Below are 16,204 nucleotides of genomic sequence, written 5' to 3' on the forward strand. Positions count from 1 at the left end.
TTGTCATTTCTCTTTTAATTTTTTATGGTGTTTTATTTTTTGTATATTCAGATATATAATAAAAATACTTTCCTTTTCAGTACTTGTTATTTCTGTCACTTTTAGAAAGCCTAGCCCAACATTTTCCTCTACTACATTTATGGTTTCATTTTTGAAATACCAAGTTTCTAAACTATGTAGAATTCTGATAAAAGGTATAAGAGAGGATTAAAAATACTTTTAAACAAACGGTTTAACAAGTATTGGAATGTTCTATTGAATGCTCCATGTTTTGCCAACTGATTTGAAACACACATTAATCATTAACTAAATTCTTATATGCTTGATTCTATTTCTGGTCTATTCCATTTCATTTTATTCTGGCCCCAATACACTATTCAACTAAAATTATTGCAGCTTTAAATTGAGTATCTGCAGAAGCAGGCATCTTCTTCCCAGAGTGTCTTTCAAACACTCTTCCACATTTACATTTCCAGATGCTTTCCAAAAAACAACACAAACATGTTTAATAATATGCTTATGAAATAAAGAAACAACAAAGTAGAATCTCTTATTACAGAGGGGATTTCCAACTTCTATCACAATATATGCACAAGCATTCAACAGATTTTTTTTTGAGACAGAGTCTCAAAAACTCAAAAACTGGGGTGCAGTGGCATGATCATAGTTCACTGAAGCCCCAGTCTCCTGGACTCAAGTGGTCCTCCCACCTTGGCCTCCCAAAGTAAATAGATTTGTTTCAAACTTACTGCAGTTGCCACTCGAATATTTCCTGATAGGGGTCGTATCCCAGAAGGAGGCCTTCCTGTTAACCCAACTCCACCTCTTGAAACAGGGCGAGCTGCTGAAGATTTGTGATTGCTGGCCATTGTTTCTTCACTTTAATCGCTGTTTGGAAGCAATAAATAGTTCAATCCTTTGATGTCTTCTCTAGCAAGACAATAATGACCCATCATACCCTTACATTTAATTCACAACAATTGTTCTTGCAAACTGCCATTCTGTGTACCACTACAAGGCTAATTTTGTTCAAATATGACATCGTGCTCCATTTACAACTATGAGATTGTTTCTTGCAACATTCCTTCCTCATCTTTCTATTATCTTACCAAAATGCAAGCCCCTCTATTATCCATTTCTTTAGTATTCTCATCCCATACTCTGGTAAATTTTCTCTCCTGTCATAGCCAACATCTTTCTTTGCTCCTAATCCTTTCTCTGCCCTTTCTGGTCCATGATTAACTCTTATATTCTGAATCTTGTTACAAATACTTTCTATTTTCTTAACTTTAACAGAATCTTGGTTTCCCCTGAGAGTAACACTTTCGGTAGTCCAAGTGTTTTAGCTTCCTGTCCCACAATTTTAAAGCAAAGGAGGTGGCACTTTTCTTGCTCCTCAGGGTCACTTTCAAAACATTCTTCCACACCTTTAAAAAAATTAACAAGAGGCCAGGCGCGGTGGCTCACACATGTAACCCCAGCACTTTGGGAGGCCAAGGCAGGTGGATCACGAGGTCAGCAGATCGAGACCATCCTGGCCAACACAGGGAAACCCCGTCTCTACTAAAAATACAAAAAATTAGCTGGGCGTGGTAGCAGGTGCCTGTAGTCCCAGCTACTCCGGAGGCTGAGGCAGGAGAACGGCATGAACCCGGGAGGCAGAGTTTGTAGTGAGCCAAGATTGCGCCACTGCACTCCAGCCTAGGCGACACAGTGAGACTCCATCCCAAAAATAAAAAATAAATAAATAAATAAATAAATAAACAAGATTCACTTCCTCTGAGGATCTGGGAATGCAACAATATTGCCTTCATCTTTCCTGGTTGCTGGTAATTAGTGACTTCCTAATCTCTCCTCTATCTTTACTAAAGTCTTTTGTACCTAGTTCACAGCTTCTCTATTCTAATCTCACCATCATCCTGGATGACTTCCATCTAGATACTAGATCCAATACCTAACATTCCAGCTTCACAGTTCCCTGACCTCAACTTTAGCAATGATCTTAACTCCAGTTCAGTAATTTATAGCCATGGCGAGACATGGAGCTTGTCATCATCTGGAATTGCTTCATCTCAAACATCTTAATTGAAATACTCTATTCTCCAGTCTTCTCCTCTCCTTCTACCCTTTTCTCATCTTCATTCTGCTATACCTGCCTTGAAACCATTTCCTTAATTCACTGATTCTCTCCCAGTTTATCAGCCCTCTCCTTTATTCATCAGAATATAATATTATTTAAAATTCTGTCTCATAATTTAGAGTAGTAGTTTTCAAATTGTTGGTCACATCCATTAGTAAGTTCTGAAAACAATTTTGCAGGTTATGATCAAGATACTTAAACGTGAAATAAAATTTAAACAAAAAGAGTTCACTGAAAATATGAAGGGTAAACATTGTTTCAGTAAATTTTTGTTTCAGCTATATTTACATAAATTTACACATATGTGTTTACTGGGCTACAATATAAAAATGTATGTCCTATTGTAGGTCATATAAAATAGTTATGAAGATACTTATCGAGAGACAGAATATGGAGAAAAAGAGAATAGTGCCCAAGATTCTGTCCTGAGGAACATCAATAAATACAGATTACACACAAGAGGAAAATCTAGTACGACAGACTGAAAATTAAGGCCCAGAAAGCAAAGAAAAAAACTAAGAGTGTGTGTCAGAGATGCCAAGAGAAGGCAGGAATCTGAGCCATGCCATTTACGTTGGAAATTCAAGTAAGATGAAAACTGAAATGTCCAATGGAGTCCCCATCCAAGAAGTCACTAGTGATACCTTGACAAGGGTGTTTAAGAACTCTCCTCCTTCTCTCATGAAATTAGTGTCTCATGAGCACCATCAACTAATTTGTATCCTTGAACTATTCGCCAGCCCATCTGGCAAAATCAGAAACCCTTCTCTACATCCAATCTAAAGTGCTGAACATTGCTGGTGGAAATCATACAACTGTACAGACTGGGGTAATGCAAAGTGATAGTCACAAATCTTAGCTGGACCCTCATTTCAGAAATGATTTATCCTTGTTAAGATACTTCTCTACTTGATAATTCTCACCCTTAACTACTCTTCTATTTAAACTCTGTTCCTGCCACTCTCGGCAGATGACTCATTTAAGAAAATTACAACCTGAACTCCATCACCTTTGGGGCACATAAACTTCTCTACATCCATCCTGCCCTCCAATCTCAACAGCCATTCCTTCTCTCATTCAAGATCAATCTTACTCTGATTTACCCTTGATCCCATCTTCTTTGTGGCATTAACCTCACTGCTACCAATTATCTTTAAACTTTCTCCTTTCCTTCAGTCTGTTACCATGTTCAATTCTTTCCTACCTTCAAAAACTTATTTCTTGATCTTGCATCCACCTCTATCTAACTGTCCCATATATCCTTCCCTTATGCAGCCAAATTCCTAAGAATAGCTTATATTTGGCCGGGCGCGGCGGCTCATGCCTGTAATCCCAGCACTTTGGGAGGCCGAGGCGGGAGGATCATGAAGTCAGGAGATCGAGACCATCCTGGCTAACACGGTGAAACCCTGTCTCTACTAAAAAATACAAAAAATTAGCCGGGCGTGGTGGCGAGCGTCTGTAGTCCCAGCCAATCGGGAGGCTGAGGCAGGAGAATGGTGTGAACCCGGAAGGCGGAAATTGCAGTGAGCTGAGATCGTGCCACTGCACTCTAGCCTGGGCGACAAAGCGAGACTCCGTCTCAGAAAAAAAAAACAAAAAAAGAATAGCTTATATCCACTATTTTCTACTGCTTCATTTCCCACTATCTCCTGGATTGCTACTGTTTGATTCAAATGACCCCTGCCAATATTGCCAGTGATGTAAATGTCATCCTACTTTACTGGTGTCCACATTTATATGAAACATCTCCATGACACTTTCCTCTCTTCTGGTTCTTTTTACTGTCTCCTTGATCTGTCCTTATATAGAGCATTTTCTAAGATACCATCCACCATCTTTTTCTTTTCTCTCTCTAAACTCTCCTTGGGCCCCCTTATCCACACTCAGGGTTTTAACAATTAATAAACTGATTCCACACAACTTATTTTAGCACTCAGCTTGCGGTGTTTATATCCAAATAATAACATCTCCACTTAGATGTCTAAATATTTCAAAATAAACATATGTAATCCAAACTCATTATCATCTCCCCAAAATTTGTCCTTCCTCTTGGTGTCACCTCCTAGTCACACAAGTCAGAAATTTAGTCCTTGACATCTTCCTCTCCCTCACTCCCACGGCTGATCACATAGTTCTATTGAGTTTGTTTTGTTTAGTTCTACTGATTTTGTTCCTAAGTGTTTAACAGGTACTTTACTCTCTATACCTACAACACTGGCCAATTCAGGGCATCACTGTCTCAGGTGGACTATTATACCAGCCTCTTAAGTGGTCCCCTTGCCTAACACACATTTTTCCTGTTACTTTCTCTGGGAATCCTTCCATTACCAGTCCACAACTGGTCTTGGAATCTTCGTCTTCTTCAATTTCAGTGTATAGGCCTGTTCTACATGCTACCATGCGTCCTGCGTATTACTTTCTTCCAGAACCTATCACACCACTTGAAATGATCTGCTTAAGTATTTCTCACCCTTTATGGCAAGAGCTGAATCTTAATAGTCTTTATATCCCCAACATCTGTCTCAGTGATAAGCAAAAACTTTGTTCTCTCTTGTACCTTTTAAATTTCCTCCTACATAAAGGTATTGCCAATTACAAAAATTTACTAAATTGTTAAAAAGCAAACAAAGTGACCGGGCGCGGTGGCTCACGTCTGTAATCCCAGAACTTTGGGAGGCTGAGGCGCGTGGATCACGAGGTCAGGAGATCGAGACCATCCTGGCTAACATAGTGAAACCCCATCTCTACTAAAAATACAAAAAAAAAGTTAGCCGGGCGTGGTGGCGGGCGTAGTTCCAGCTACTCCGGAGGCTGAGGCAGCAGAATGGCGTGAACCCAGGAGGCGGAGCTTGCAGTGAGCCGAGATCGCACCACTGCACTCCAGCCTGGGCCACTGAGCAAGACTCTGTCTCAAAAAAAAAAAAAAAAAAAGGCAAACAAAGCGTGTGTTGGACTAAAATGATTTCTCTGTTTCTACACTCTATGTCCAGTACTACTTTTCTGACTTTTCTTAGCATTACTCATCATCAGTCCTTGGACTGCTTCTGTCCTTTCTACAGTCATGCATCTTTATAACTCCAACTATGTGTACGGCTCACTAATCAATGCCTACAGTTCTGCCCTTTCAACTGGGCACCAATTTTGAGTTTTCAATTGTTTATCTGAAATTTCCATTCAGATATCTCATTTGACTATGTTCCCACCAATCTTCCTGACCCCACTAGCTCCCTGATTCTAATTCCTTGCCATTTTGAACTCTATGTACAAAGCAAAAGAATTTCAAACGGAAAAAGAAATTTCATGAAACGACTCTTTGAAAAGGAAGACAGGGTGTATGATCAAGATGGTTTTTCCACAAGAAAACGAGTACAATAAACATCTTTTTCCAGTGGAAAAGATATTACTCTAGGTTTCCTGCTTGTCGGGGGACCTGCTCCGATAATCACGTAGGTTCTTTTCTATTTTCCTAAGCGTTGGCTGGCTTGAGAAATAAAGGGACAGAGTACAAAACAGAGAAATTTTAAAGCTGCGCATCCGGGGGAGACATCACACGTTGGCAAGATCCGTGATGCCCCACAAGCCACAAAAACCAGCAAGTTTTTATTACGGAGTTTCAAAAGGGGAGGGAGTATACGAATAGGTGTGGGTGACAGACATCAAGTACTTAACAGGGTAATAGAATATCACAAGGCAAGCGGAGGCAGGGCGAGATCACAGGACCACAGGACCAAAGCGAAATTAAAATTGCTAATGAAGTTTTGGGCACCACTGTCATTGATAACATCTTATCAGGAGACAGGGTTTTGAGATCCACCGGTCTGACCAAAATTCATTAGGTGGGAATTTCCTCTTCCTAATAAGCCTGGGAGCTCTATGGGAGACGAGTTTATTTCACCTCTGCAATCTCCACCATAAGAGACAGGTACACCCCGGGGGGGCCAGTTCAGCGACCTACTCCTAGGTGCGCATTGTCTTTCTCAGGGATATCCCATGCTGAGAAAAAGAATTCAGCGATATTTCTCCCATTTGCTTTTGAAAGAAGAGAATATGGCTCTGTTCTGCCCGGCTCACCGGTGGTCAGAGTTTAAGGTTATCTCTCTTATTCCCTGAACAACTGCTGTTATCCTGTTCTTTTTTCAGGGTGCCCACATTTCATATTGCTCAAACACACATGCTGTACAATTTTTGTAGTTAACGCAATTATTACAGGGTCCTGGAACGATATACATCCTCCTCAACTGACAGGATTAAGAGATTAAAGTAAAAACAGGCATAGGAAATCACAAGGGTATTGATTGGGGAAGTGATAAGTGTCCATGAAATCTTTACAATTTATGTTTAGAGACTGCAGTAAAGACAGGCATAAGAAATTACAAAAGTATTAATTTGGGGAACTAATAAATGTCCACAAAATCTTCACAATCCACATTCTTCTGTCATGGCTTCAGCCGGTCCCTCCGTTTGGGGTCCTTGACTTTCCGCAACACCTGCTAACCTTGAGAAAATGTACAACATACAAAAATTTCACCCAATTTTCTTTGCCACCGTTTTACTGTGGTGAAAAAAAGCTTACCATTATATTATTACCAGTGGGATTAAGAGGCGGGCATTAGCAACAAATATACCACTAACTATGGGGTTATTCAATCAAAGATTCACACAATTTCCAGTTATTCACACAATCAGAGAGGCAGCCTGGCCTTCGGATCCAGAATGATTAGCGATACAAACTAGTGCTGACAAAGTTAGCAGCTGCATAATCTTGCCACCTTACTTAACCCCTCAGGATTTCATCTTCTGTAAAACAGAAGAGTGACATCTACCTTGCAGAGCTGTTGTGAAGATTATAAGTATTAAATTTAAAACATCAGCTTCTAATTATTATTACTATCGTTATCCTCCCTAAGCCAACCATTCTCACACAGGTGAATAAGTGGAAAGTTGCTAACTGCCCGCACTGTGATCAACAGACAGAAGTAAGTCCCTTCCACTGTAACAGGCAGAAATCTATCGCTTTGACTAAAATCCTTCAGCCCATCGTGGTCCTTCCCTCTGCTCTGTGCTTGGCGGGTCTCCTGCGGGGGGTGGGGGAGGGGTCGGGCCGTTGGAGGAGGTCTGTTCGCACCCTTCGCTCGACTAGAATTGGTACATGCCTGGCCTGGCTACAGGCCCAACGGTAACAGTTAGCTAAGACCCAGAGTTTGAATCTGTTTTGTGTGGAGCGGATGAGCATCTCCAAGGCAAGAGAACAGACGTAGGAGGAAGGGAGGAAGAGATGGGACCCGGGGTTTCTCACCTCCGCCGGCGCCGAAGGAGGGCGGTTGCCCGGCTCGCGGGGGCCCTAACTTCTTTCTGAGGCCCACGCGCAGTTTTCCTCGGCTCTCAGGCCTACCCACTAACTGCCGGGCGCCCCGGCGTATCCCGGCAACGGGGGCGGGATAGCGGACGCTCCTCATCCTGAGTGACCAATCCTCCGCCTCAGCCCTTGGTTACACGCGGAGCTCTCGCGAGAATTGAGGACATGTTTGTTTCTTCACCACCCTTGAGTGCTTTTTGGAAAAAGTGGAAAACAGCGGGGCAGCTGGAAAACAAACATTTTATGTGAACGTTTGATTTTCTTGGTAATCAGAGCAACCTCCGTGTGCCTTACTTGAAGTAACTAGTGAGTTTTGCTATGTCCCTATGTAAACTCACGTCGGCTAACGTGTTAATAGGTTACATTTGAAGTTATTAAGTGGTAGACAGCATTGTGCAATTTTCTAAACTCCTAATTTGTGGTAGTTTTCCTTACTATTAGGACGGCATAGCGTACACAACGCATCATGAAGTATGGATGCCATTCTGGCACCAACTGTTCCGTTCTTCCTTTCACCAGAAGCTTTGCGTCTTTAAGCTTCCTTTCATTAGAATTTGGATCCAAGTTTGTGGGGAAGACTGTGAATTCAATAGAAAGTGTCCTTTTCTTTTCTTTTTTTTTTAATTTAATTACTTCACCTCAAATCCCACTTCTCTAATAAAATAACTTTTACTGTATGTTTCCTTCCAATCTTCATTGATACAGCTTAAATGTGATTGCATATGTATTGGGATTTTAACATTATTTTACACATTATTTCCAACTTGCCTGCCCTGGAGGAGTTAAAAATCAATACAATACAAAATGAGATAATGTCATGTGGCTGAATTCTCCCTTAGTTTGTGAAACATTTTCATGTAATTATCTCATTTGAGCCCACTCTATTTGCAGTGGCCATTTGTCATCCTTTTGGCAGTTTCTCCCTTACCCTGCCCCCCAACACCCTTACAGGAACTGAAAGTGACAGATACTGGCTTTCCTAGTCTTCCTTATTACTGGGACATGAGTATTATTGCTTGCCAGACTCACCAGTCTAATGTGGTGGACCCAGCTCAAACCTGAATGACAACCAGAAGCAGGACTTGAGAGAGTCTGTTGAAGTAAGGGTGACAGCCACAGTAACTACATCGTTTCCGAGACTGCAATGTTCTATCACCAGCAACCAGTGTCCAGCATCAGTGTGTTGGTGCAAGCTGCAGTGTTAGGTACTCAGAGGCTTTATTGGGAGGAGAACCTCTAGCTTGTTTCTTCAGCTTCTGGGAGAGTCTGTGAGCTGCTTAATGTCCTTTAATAAATTCATTTTCAGCTTTTATATCATTTATAGATGATTTCTGTTTCTTGTACTTAAGGACCCTGACAGATATTAACAGTTGAAATTGGCAGGACAGATACTATTATCCAAGTTTTAAAGAGATTAAATAATTTGCTTAAGCTCATTTGGGTAATAAGTATTGATCCCTGTCCCCATATCTTTTTCATGAGGAAAAAGGAATAGAGAATAGGAATACATCTCACTTATTTGCCTCTGAGCTTCCTTAGAGTAGGCACCATATCTTATTTGACTTTGGATCATTATGTATTAGGTTCTGTTGCTTTTAAGGTTATATCAAATTGGAATTAGGTTACATCAAGTTGTAATTTGGCTAGTAATTAGGTTATGTCAAATTTTAAGTTTATTGTAAGACTACTTGTGTTTCCAGTTCCTTTCTGTCTCTAGTCCTTTTCATTGCAATTCTCTCTTCCTGGAATCTTTGTCCCTCTGCTTTTCACTGTCCAAAGTCCTATTCATCATTCAAGTCTTAACCCAAATGTCTTTTATTAGAGAGGTCTTCTCTGGCAGTCCATACTAGATTAGTGCTCCAACTCCTTCTAGCCCCCCACCTCATTATATGTCCTCAGTGCACCCTGTACTATTTCTATCCGTTAAAAGGTAAACTTTGGCACGTTAAAATTTTAAAGAGCTTATTTGAACAGACAGCAATTCATGAATTAGGCAGCTCCAAATCATAAGTGGTTTGGGGCTCCCCCAGAGGTAGTTGAAAGCTTTCAGAGAGTAAATGCAGAGCACAGCAAAGAAATTATTTGATTGGTTAAAGTTTGAGCAGTTGCCTTATTTGGACTGTTCTTGTGGGAAGTTCAAGATGATACAACTGATGACTAGTTGGCCACTTGTGATTCCGTTTTAAGTTTCAGTTTCCTCATGTAGGAACTCAGTGCATTAGAGCGACTTCAGTCTAATGGACTCCAATTTAATTATTTTAACACTACATATCACTCATTATAACTTGCAGTTATATATTTATTTTTGTTGTCAAAAATAACAAACCCTGACAGTAGGGACACATTTTTATCCATAATTTACTACTGCAATAGGGAAAATAGTCCAATGTGAAAGGAATTCAACCTTGATTTGTACAGCAGTGATTGGATGTTTTAAAGGGAGAATGAGGGAGTAGGGAAGGAAGCAAGTGGGTACTCAGTAGAGTCAAGGACAATAAGGCCCAATGAAGACAATACCACTTGGTACAGAATATGGCCAGTTATGCTTACGTAGCCCAGGGTGCACAGAAGAAAAATGTTAACAAAGTAACTCAAAAATGTCTTTGTAAGATGTTTGTAGGTTTTTTAAGAAAATAAACTTTTTGGCCAGGTGTGGGGGCTCATGCTTCTAATCCCAACACTTTGGGAGGCTAAGGCAGGAGGGACACTGAGGCCAGGAGTTCAAGACCGGCCTGGGCAACATAGTGAGACCCCCCTACAAAAAATGAAAACAAAAATGAATTTTAAAAAAGAAAAGAAACTTTGAGGAGTGACATCATTAAGTTATTCTACTGTAAAATAGAGAAAAGTTAGTGAACTTACTAGTGAATATGTACATCAACTGAAATAAGATTTTGGATACACTGGTAGGAGTGTCTATTGAAAGAAGATGGCTATAGAAACCCAAATGCACATGTCCTTTGACCCAGTAACTCCACTTCTAGGAAGTGAGCATATATTCACACTGAATTCATACATATAAATGACATATGCTGATGTCCAAGGTTATTCATTTGAGCAGTGTTTGTTACAGAGAAAGATTAGGAAAAAAATCAAACAACACTGAATTAATAATGCTATAGTCATAAAATCACATAAAATTTGGCCATCTATAAAAAAGAATGCTCCTTGTATACTGATATTGCAGAGGCTGACTAGGAACCCCAGAGCTAGTATAAAAATATTATTTTAGCCTGAAGGCATTTGATGAAGGGGGAAAAAAGCCTTCTCAGAGAGTTCCTTTTCTGACTAAAAGCAAAATTTCTGGGGAATGATGCTATCATAAATACCCTAACTTATGGCCCGGAAGAACACCACTCCTAACTGTATAGATGAACATGAATACAAACTTTCTTATTTGTTCTCCTAAAAGTCAATGTTTCTATTTTCTTCCCTGTAAAAGCTGTTTCTCCCCCACCATTTTCCCTACTAAGTTAGTTATATAAGCCTTGAACTTTAATCATTTGACTAGTCAGCTGCTGCTTTTGTTGGCTGTTTTATGCATAAGAAATTGATATTTTTCTCCTGTTTGTCTTTTGTCAGTTTAACTCACAGGCCCTTGAATAGTGAACATGACAGGGTAGAGGAAAAGCTTTCTTCTTCCCATACAATATGGAAAGTTTTCCAAGATATATAAACTCAGGTGAGTAAGTATTCAATGTTAACATTTTCTTGCATCTGTATAAATAATCTTTGGGAAGAACACAAGAAACTGATAAGCCTCCAGAGAGGAAAACTGGGTGGTTAGGGTTTGAAAATGTGCATCCTTTACGTCTTTTGAATTTTAAACCAAGGAATGCATTATTATTACTTTTTAAAAATAAACTTTCGGCCAGGCACAGTGGCTCACACCTGTAATCCCAGCACTTTGGGAGGCCTAGTCAGGCGGATCACCTGAGGGTCAAGAGTTCGAGACCAGCCTGGCCAACATGGTGAAACCCTGTCTCTACTAAAAATACAAAAATTAGCCGGGCATGGTGACAGGCGCCTGTAATCCCAGCTACTCGGGAGGCTGAAGCAGGAGAATTGCTTGAACCCTAGAGGCAGAGGCTGCAGTGAGCCAAGATCGCGCCATTGCACTCCAGCTTCGGGACAAGAGTAAGACTTCGTCAAAAAAAAAAAAAAAAAAAAAAAAAAGTTAAAAAAAATTAAATAAACTTTCAATAAGGGGACGATAAAAATCATAATGAATATTCACATTAGCCATCTTTTAATGAATTATGCAATTATCTAGATAATATTTCAAAGCATATGAAAACAAAGGACAAAGTGTCCTTAAATGTTTAACAAAAAAACTCACTAAAAGCCAAGAAAAAAGCTTACTAAATGTATTGGCACTAGAAAAATGTTTTTCTCCTCTTTGGGCACCAAAAACTTGAAAACGATTATCTTTTGGGAAATTGAAATGTATTAGCTTTGAAACATTTTCTGTAATGTTCCACAGTACTGGCAAGACAAATGTGATTTAGAAGCTGATAACCATTCTTAAAGATGAAGTTCATATTTCACTTGTTTTTTTTTTTGAGACAGAGTCTTGCTGTGTCACCCAGGCTGGAGTGGAGTGGAGCTATCTCGGCTCACTGCAACCTCTGCCTCCCAGGTTCAAGTGATTCTCTTACCTCAGGCTCCCGAGTAGCTGGGACTACAGGTGCATACCACCACGCCCGGCTAATTTTTTGTATTTTACTAGAGACGGGGTTTCACTGCATTGCCCAGGCTGGTTGTGAACTCCTGAGTTCAGACAATCCACCTGCCTCAGTCTCCCAAAGTGGTAGGATTACAGGCGTGAGCCATCACGCCCAGCCCATATTTCACATTTTATGGTTTTTTTTCTTACATATATGGACTTTGTTTTTTCAACATTCCCCTTATGGGGAACATATTTGTAGCCTCAATTTTCTAAGATCTGTACATGTAAAATTTCTATCATTTTCCAATGCATTTTAATATTTTATTTCATGTATGTATTGTGCTATACTAGCCCAAAGTTTTGGCACCAGAGTCTGTGTGTCGAATTTTAGTTAAAAAAAAAAAAATGCTAAACAATATTCTGTCAACATCACTTTCACACACAAGCCAAATATCATCCCTGTTAAAATTCCTCTCTTTAGTTTGCCTGGGTTTTCCTACTAAGTTGCCAGCCCTGAACCATATTGACCCCAACTTCATTCCTGTATAATCTGCATTAATGCTGTTCTTCAGTGCATTGAGGGCTTTTAAAATTAGATTTTAAAGAAAACATCATATTGAGAACATAAACTGCGATGTTTACCTCAATTTACACAAACTGTGATGTTTAGTCCAGCTATCCAACTATTCCATGCATTTTCTCTGAGAGAACTACTGTCATTACGGACATTTTTCCTTCATGCCTTCAGGCATATGGGAGGGGGATCCAGAATTGTTATTTGTATGCAGACAGACAGTTGAAATAAACGATTTGTTTTAAACCTTTGAACTGCTAAACACATAAAAACATTATAATTATTTTTAAAGTATCAAGAACCCAATTTAGTGTTCATAGAATTTTAGTCTCAGCTGCACTATGTTCTAGTTATGTGACATTAAAATAGTTATTTCAGTTATTCATTAATTCATTAAGGTAACCAATAACATCTACTGAGCATTAACCTATCAAGCTGTTAAAAGACAACACACATTAAAGTATTAAAGAGTTCAGTTGAGCAGACAGTGATTCATGAATTGGGCAGCACCAAACCACAAGTGGTGAAACTCCATCTAGGGGCACTTAAACTACCTTTGCAGAATTATAACTAATGAGAGAAATCTAACATGACTGACTCCATTTTGCCTAAAACCTCACAGGCTAAACTAGTTTTTTGTTGTTGTCGTTTTATTGTTAGTTTGTTTTTTGCTTATTCTAGTGTGGAGGCTAAAATAACAATGCCAGGAATTTGGTTTATAGTTAAACTTTGCGACAAGGAAAAGTGACCCCTCCACCCCAACTCCTTGTATGGAGATTGAAGCTACATTCATAAGACAAGATTAGAATTATGGTAGAGGCTTGAACTTTGCTAAAGAATAGTCAAGCTTAAACAATAACTTGGCATTGTTTGATTAGCTTGCTTTTCTTTCTTTCTTTTTTTTTTTTTTTGAGACAGAGTCTCGCTCTGTTGCCAGGCTGAAGTGCAGTGGCGCAATCTCGGCTCACTGCAACCTCCCCCTCCCGGGTTCAAGTGATTCTCCTGCCTCAGCCTCCTGAGTAGCTGGGACTACAGGCGTGTGCCACCACACCCGGCTAATTTTTTGTATTTTTAGTAGAGACAAGGTTTCACCGTGTTAGCCAGGATGGTCTCGATCTCCTGACCTCGTAATCCACCTGCCTTGGCCTCCCAAAGTGCTGGGATTACAGGCGTGAGCCACCTCACTCAGCCTAATTAGCTTGCTTTTCTATAGAGCCTCCTGCCCTGGAGTCACGTAACCAGAGGTCACAAGATTTGTAACTTCGCCAACTACTCCTATAGATAACATCACTATTGTGAAACATCACTATTGTGAAACCTAATTAACTGGTCTTTGAGATATTTTTCAAATTTAGCATTTTGGCAGACCAACAGACACAACCTGGACCTGTGAACCCCACTCCTCAAAAATGACTCAGGTTCATGAAGATAGTTCTGACACACCTGTGATTCATCCCTGACCGAACCAATTAGCATTTCCCATTTCCTAGCCTCCTGCCCACCAACCGATCCTTTAAAAACCTAGTCTCTACATTCTTGGAGGTGGATTTGAGAAATATCTCCCATCCTCCTCGTTGGCTGGCCCTGTGATTATTCATCTTTCCCTGCTGCAACATTTGTAGTTCTCAATGCATTGGTTTTTTGGAAGACAGCAGACAATCACACAGGGAAATTACACATTTCCCTGTGTAAAAGAACACAGGGGCAATTACAGCATGAGGGGAAAACTTTTATAAGGGGTTGGTGGAAGCAAGACTAAGAAAATATACTTACTTGATTGGTTAAAGTGGAAAGTCCATAGTTAGAGGTTTGTCTGTTTCTGTTAGTTAAGCTTAAGTTTCATTTTACTGTTTACATTGAGTTGGGCTCCAGAGCTGGAGCTATCTCAACCTAATAGCCTCCAAATTAACAGTTTTTAAACAAGGCAAATTCTTCATGTGTGAAATGGGAATAATAATACTATCTACCTTGCAGGGTTATTGTGAGAACTAAATGAGAGACTGTGAAAATTGGTAAACTGAATACTATACAAAGTTGAAAAACATTTCCTATTATATAGGAGGCAGTAAATTAGAGGGTTAAGATTCATGTAAAATAAAGGTCTTGATAATAATAAAATGTAGTCCGGTAGAAAAGACAGACATAAAAGAATATATTAGAATGCAGTAAATACTGTATTGACAACAAATAAAACTGCATTGGTTCCCTAGAGGAACTAGAAGAAACCAGAAGATAAACTGGTGTTGAACTATGACAGATGGAGAAAGTGGAATTCTAAGTTTAAAAAAAAAAATGCATGTACAAAGAGCATAGAGACATGGACAGCATACAGCATAATGTGTTCAAGGAATGGTGACAAATTCGAAATGGCTAGAGTAAGAGAGTTAACAGAGGGAGATGAATCTAGTAAAACAGATTAGGGAGAATGTGTGAAAGGCCCTATGTAATGCTGTACTATAAGAATGGAAAGCCGGCCGGGCGTGGTTGCTCACGCTTATAATCCAGCACTTTGGAAGGCAGAGGAGGGCAGATTACGAGGTCAGGAGATTGAGACTATCCTGGCCAACATGGTGAAACTCCGTTTCTACTAAAAACACAAAATTTAGCTGGGCATGGTGGCGCACTCCTGTAGTCCCAGCTACTCGGGAGGCTGAGGCAGGAATCGCTTGAACCCGGGAGGCGGAGCGCCACTGCACTCAGCCTGGCAGCAGAGGGACACTCCGTCTCAAAAAAAAAAAAAAAAAAAAAAAGAATGGAAAGCCACCACAGGTTGTCAAACAGAGAAAAAACAATTAAGTGTATATTTCAGAAAGATAATTATATTTTAATGTGTAGGATTGGCTGGAGAGAAGGGGTAGAAAGGTTAGAGAAATGTTGAAATAATTTAAGTAGCACTAATTGGTAGAGATTTCTAACAGATAGCTAGAAATACAGATCTAGAGTCTGGAGAAGACAATATGGGAATACAGCTCTAGAAATAAGCAAAGTAGTAAATAATCCACCCAGGGAGGGGATATGATAGCAAAGAAGTATCAAAAGTCAGCATTTCAAGAATGATCTCCCAAACCAGGGGAAAAGTGATTCCAAACCTAGAGTAGGAGTTTTAGGAAGGGAGAAGTCAGAAAAGTGTGAATTGGGCTTAGCAATTTAGAAAGGTTTGTGGAAAAGTGTAGTTGGATGCGAGAGAATAGCGGATGGGAGAGAAACAAAGTAAGGAGACAGGTCATGTTTACCCTGGCACTCAATAAGGTCTGATAATGACTAGCAAGTAGCACCACGGGTGGGTGGGCTGGGGGGTTGTTAAAAATACGTATCTCAGCTCTAACCCAGACATACTAAATCAGAATCTACATTTTAACAAGCCGCCAGAGAAAAGTAGTTATGCCTTTAAAAAATTGACTTGGACCACCGTATTTATTTGCTAAATTTGACAACAGAGAGTAGGAGAATCGGAAAACTTGA

At 39.9% G+C, this 16,204-nt stretch overlaps 1 protein-coding gene across 3 annotated transcripts in view; it reads right to left on the reverse strand.

Moving 5' to 3' along the window:
• Positions 1–16,204, reverse strand: part of IFT74 (intraflagellar transport 74) — a 118,557-nt gene that overhangs the window by 101,874 nt on the left and 479 nt on the right. Inside the window, exons 1-3 of one of the 3 annotated variants that reach the window (XM_054502251.2) lie at positions 8,529–8,619; positions 7,440–7,724; positions 750–888 (exon numbers count right to left, since the gene is read on the reverse strand). In XM_054502251.2, coding sequence (XP_054358226.1) covers positions 750–869 — 120 coding nt within the window. In that variant the 5' untranslated portion in view covers positions 870–888; positions 7,440–7,724; positions 8,529–8,619. Of the gene's footprint in view, positions 1–749; positions 889–7,439; positions 7,725–8,528; positions 8,620–16,204 lie in introns of those variants that run through there. The other 2 variants (XM_063650477.1, XM_054502253.2) reach the window with 2 other exon arrangements.

This window comes from Pongo pygmaeus, chromosome 13 (genome assembly GCF_028885625.2).
Source record: "Pongo pygmaeus isolate AG05252 chromosome 13, NHGRI_mPonPyg2-v2.0_pri, whole genome shotgun sequence".
Lineage (NCBI taxonomy): Eukaryota > Metazoa > Chordata > Mammalia > Primates > Hominidae > Pongo > Pongo pygmaeus.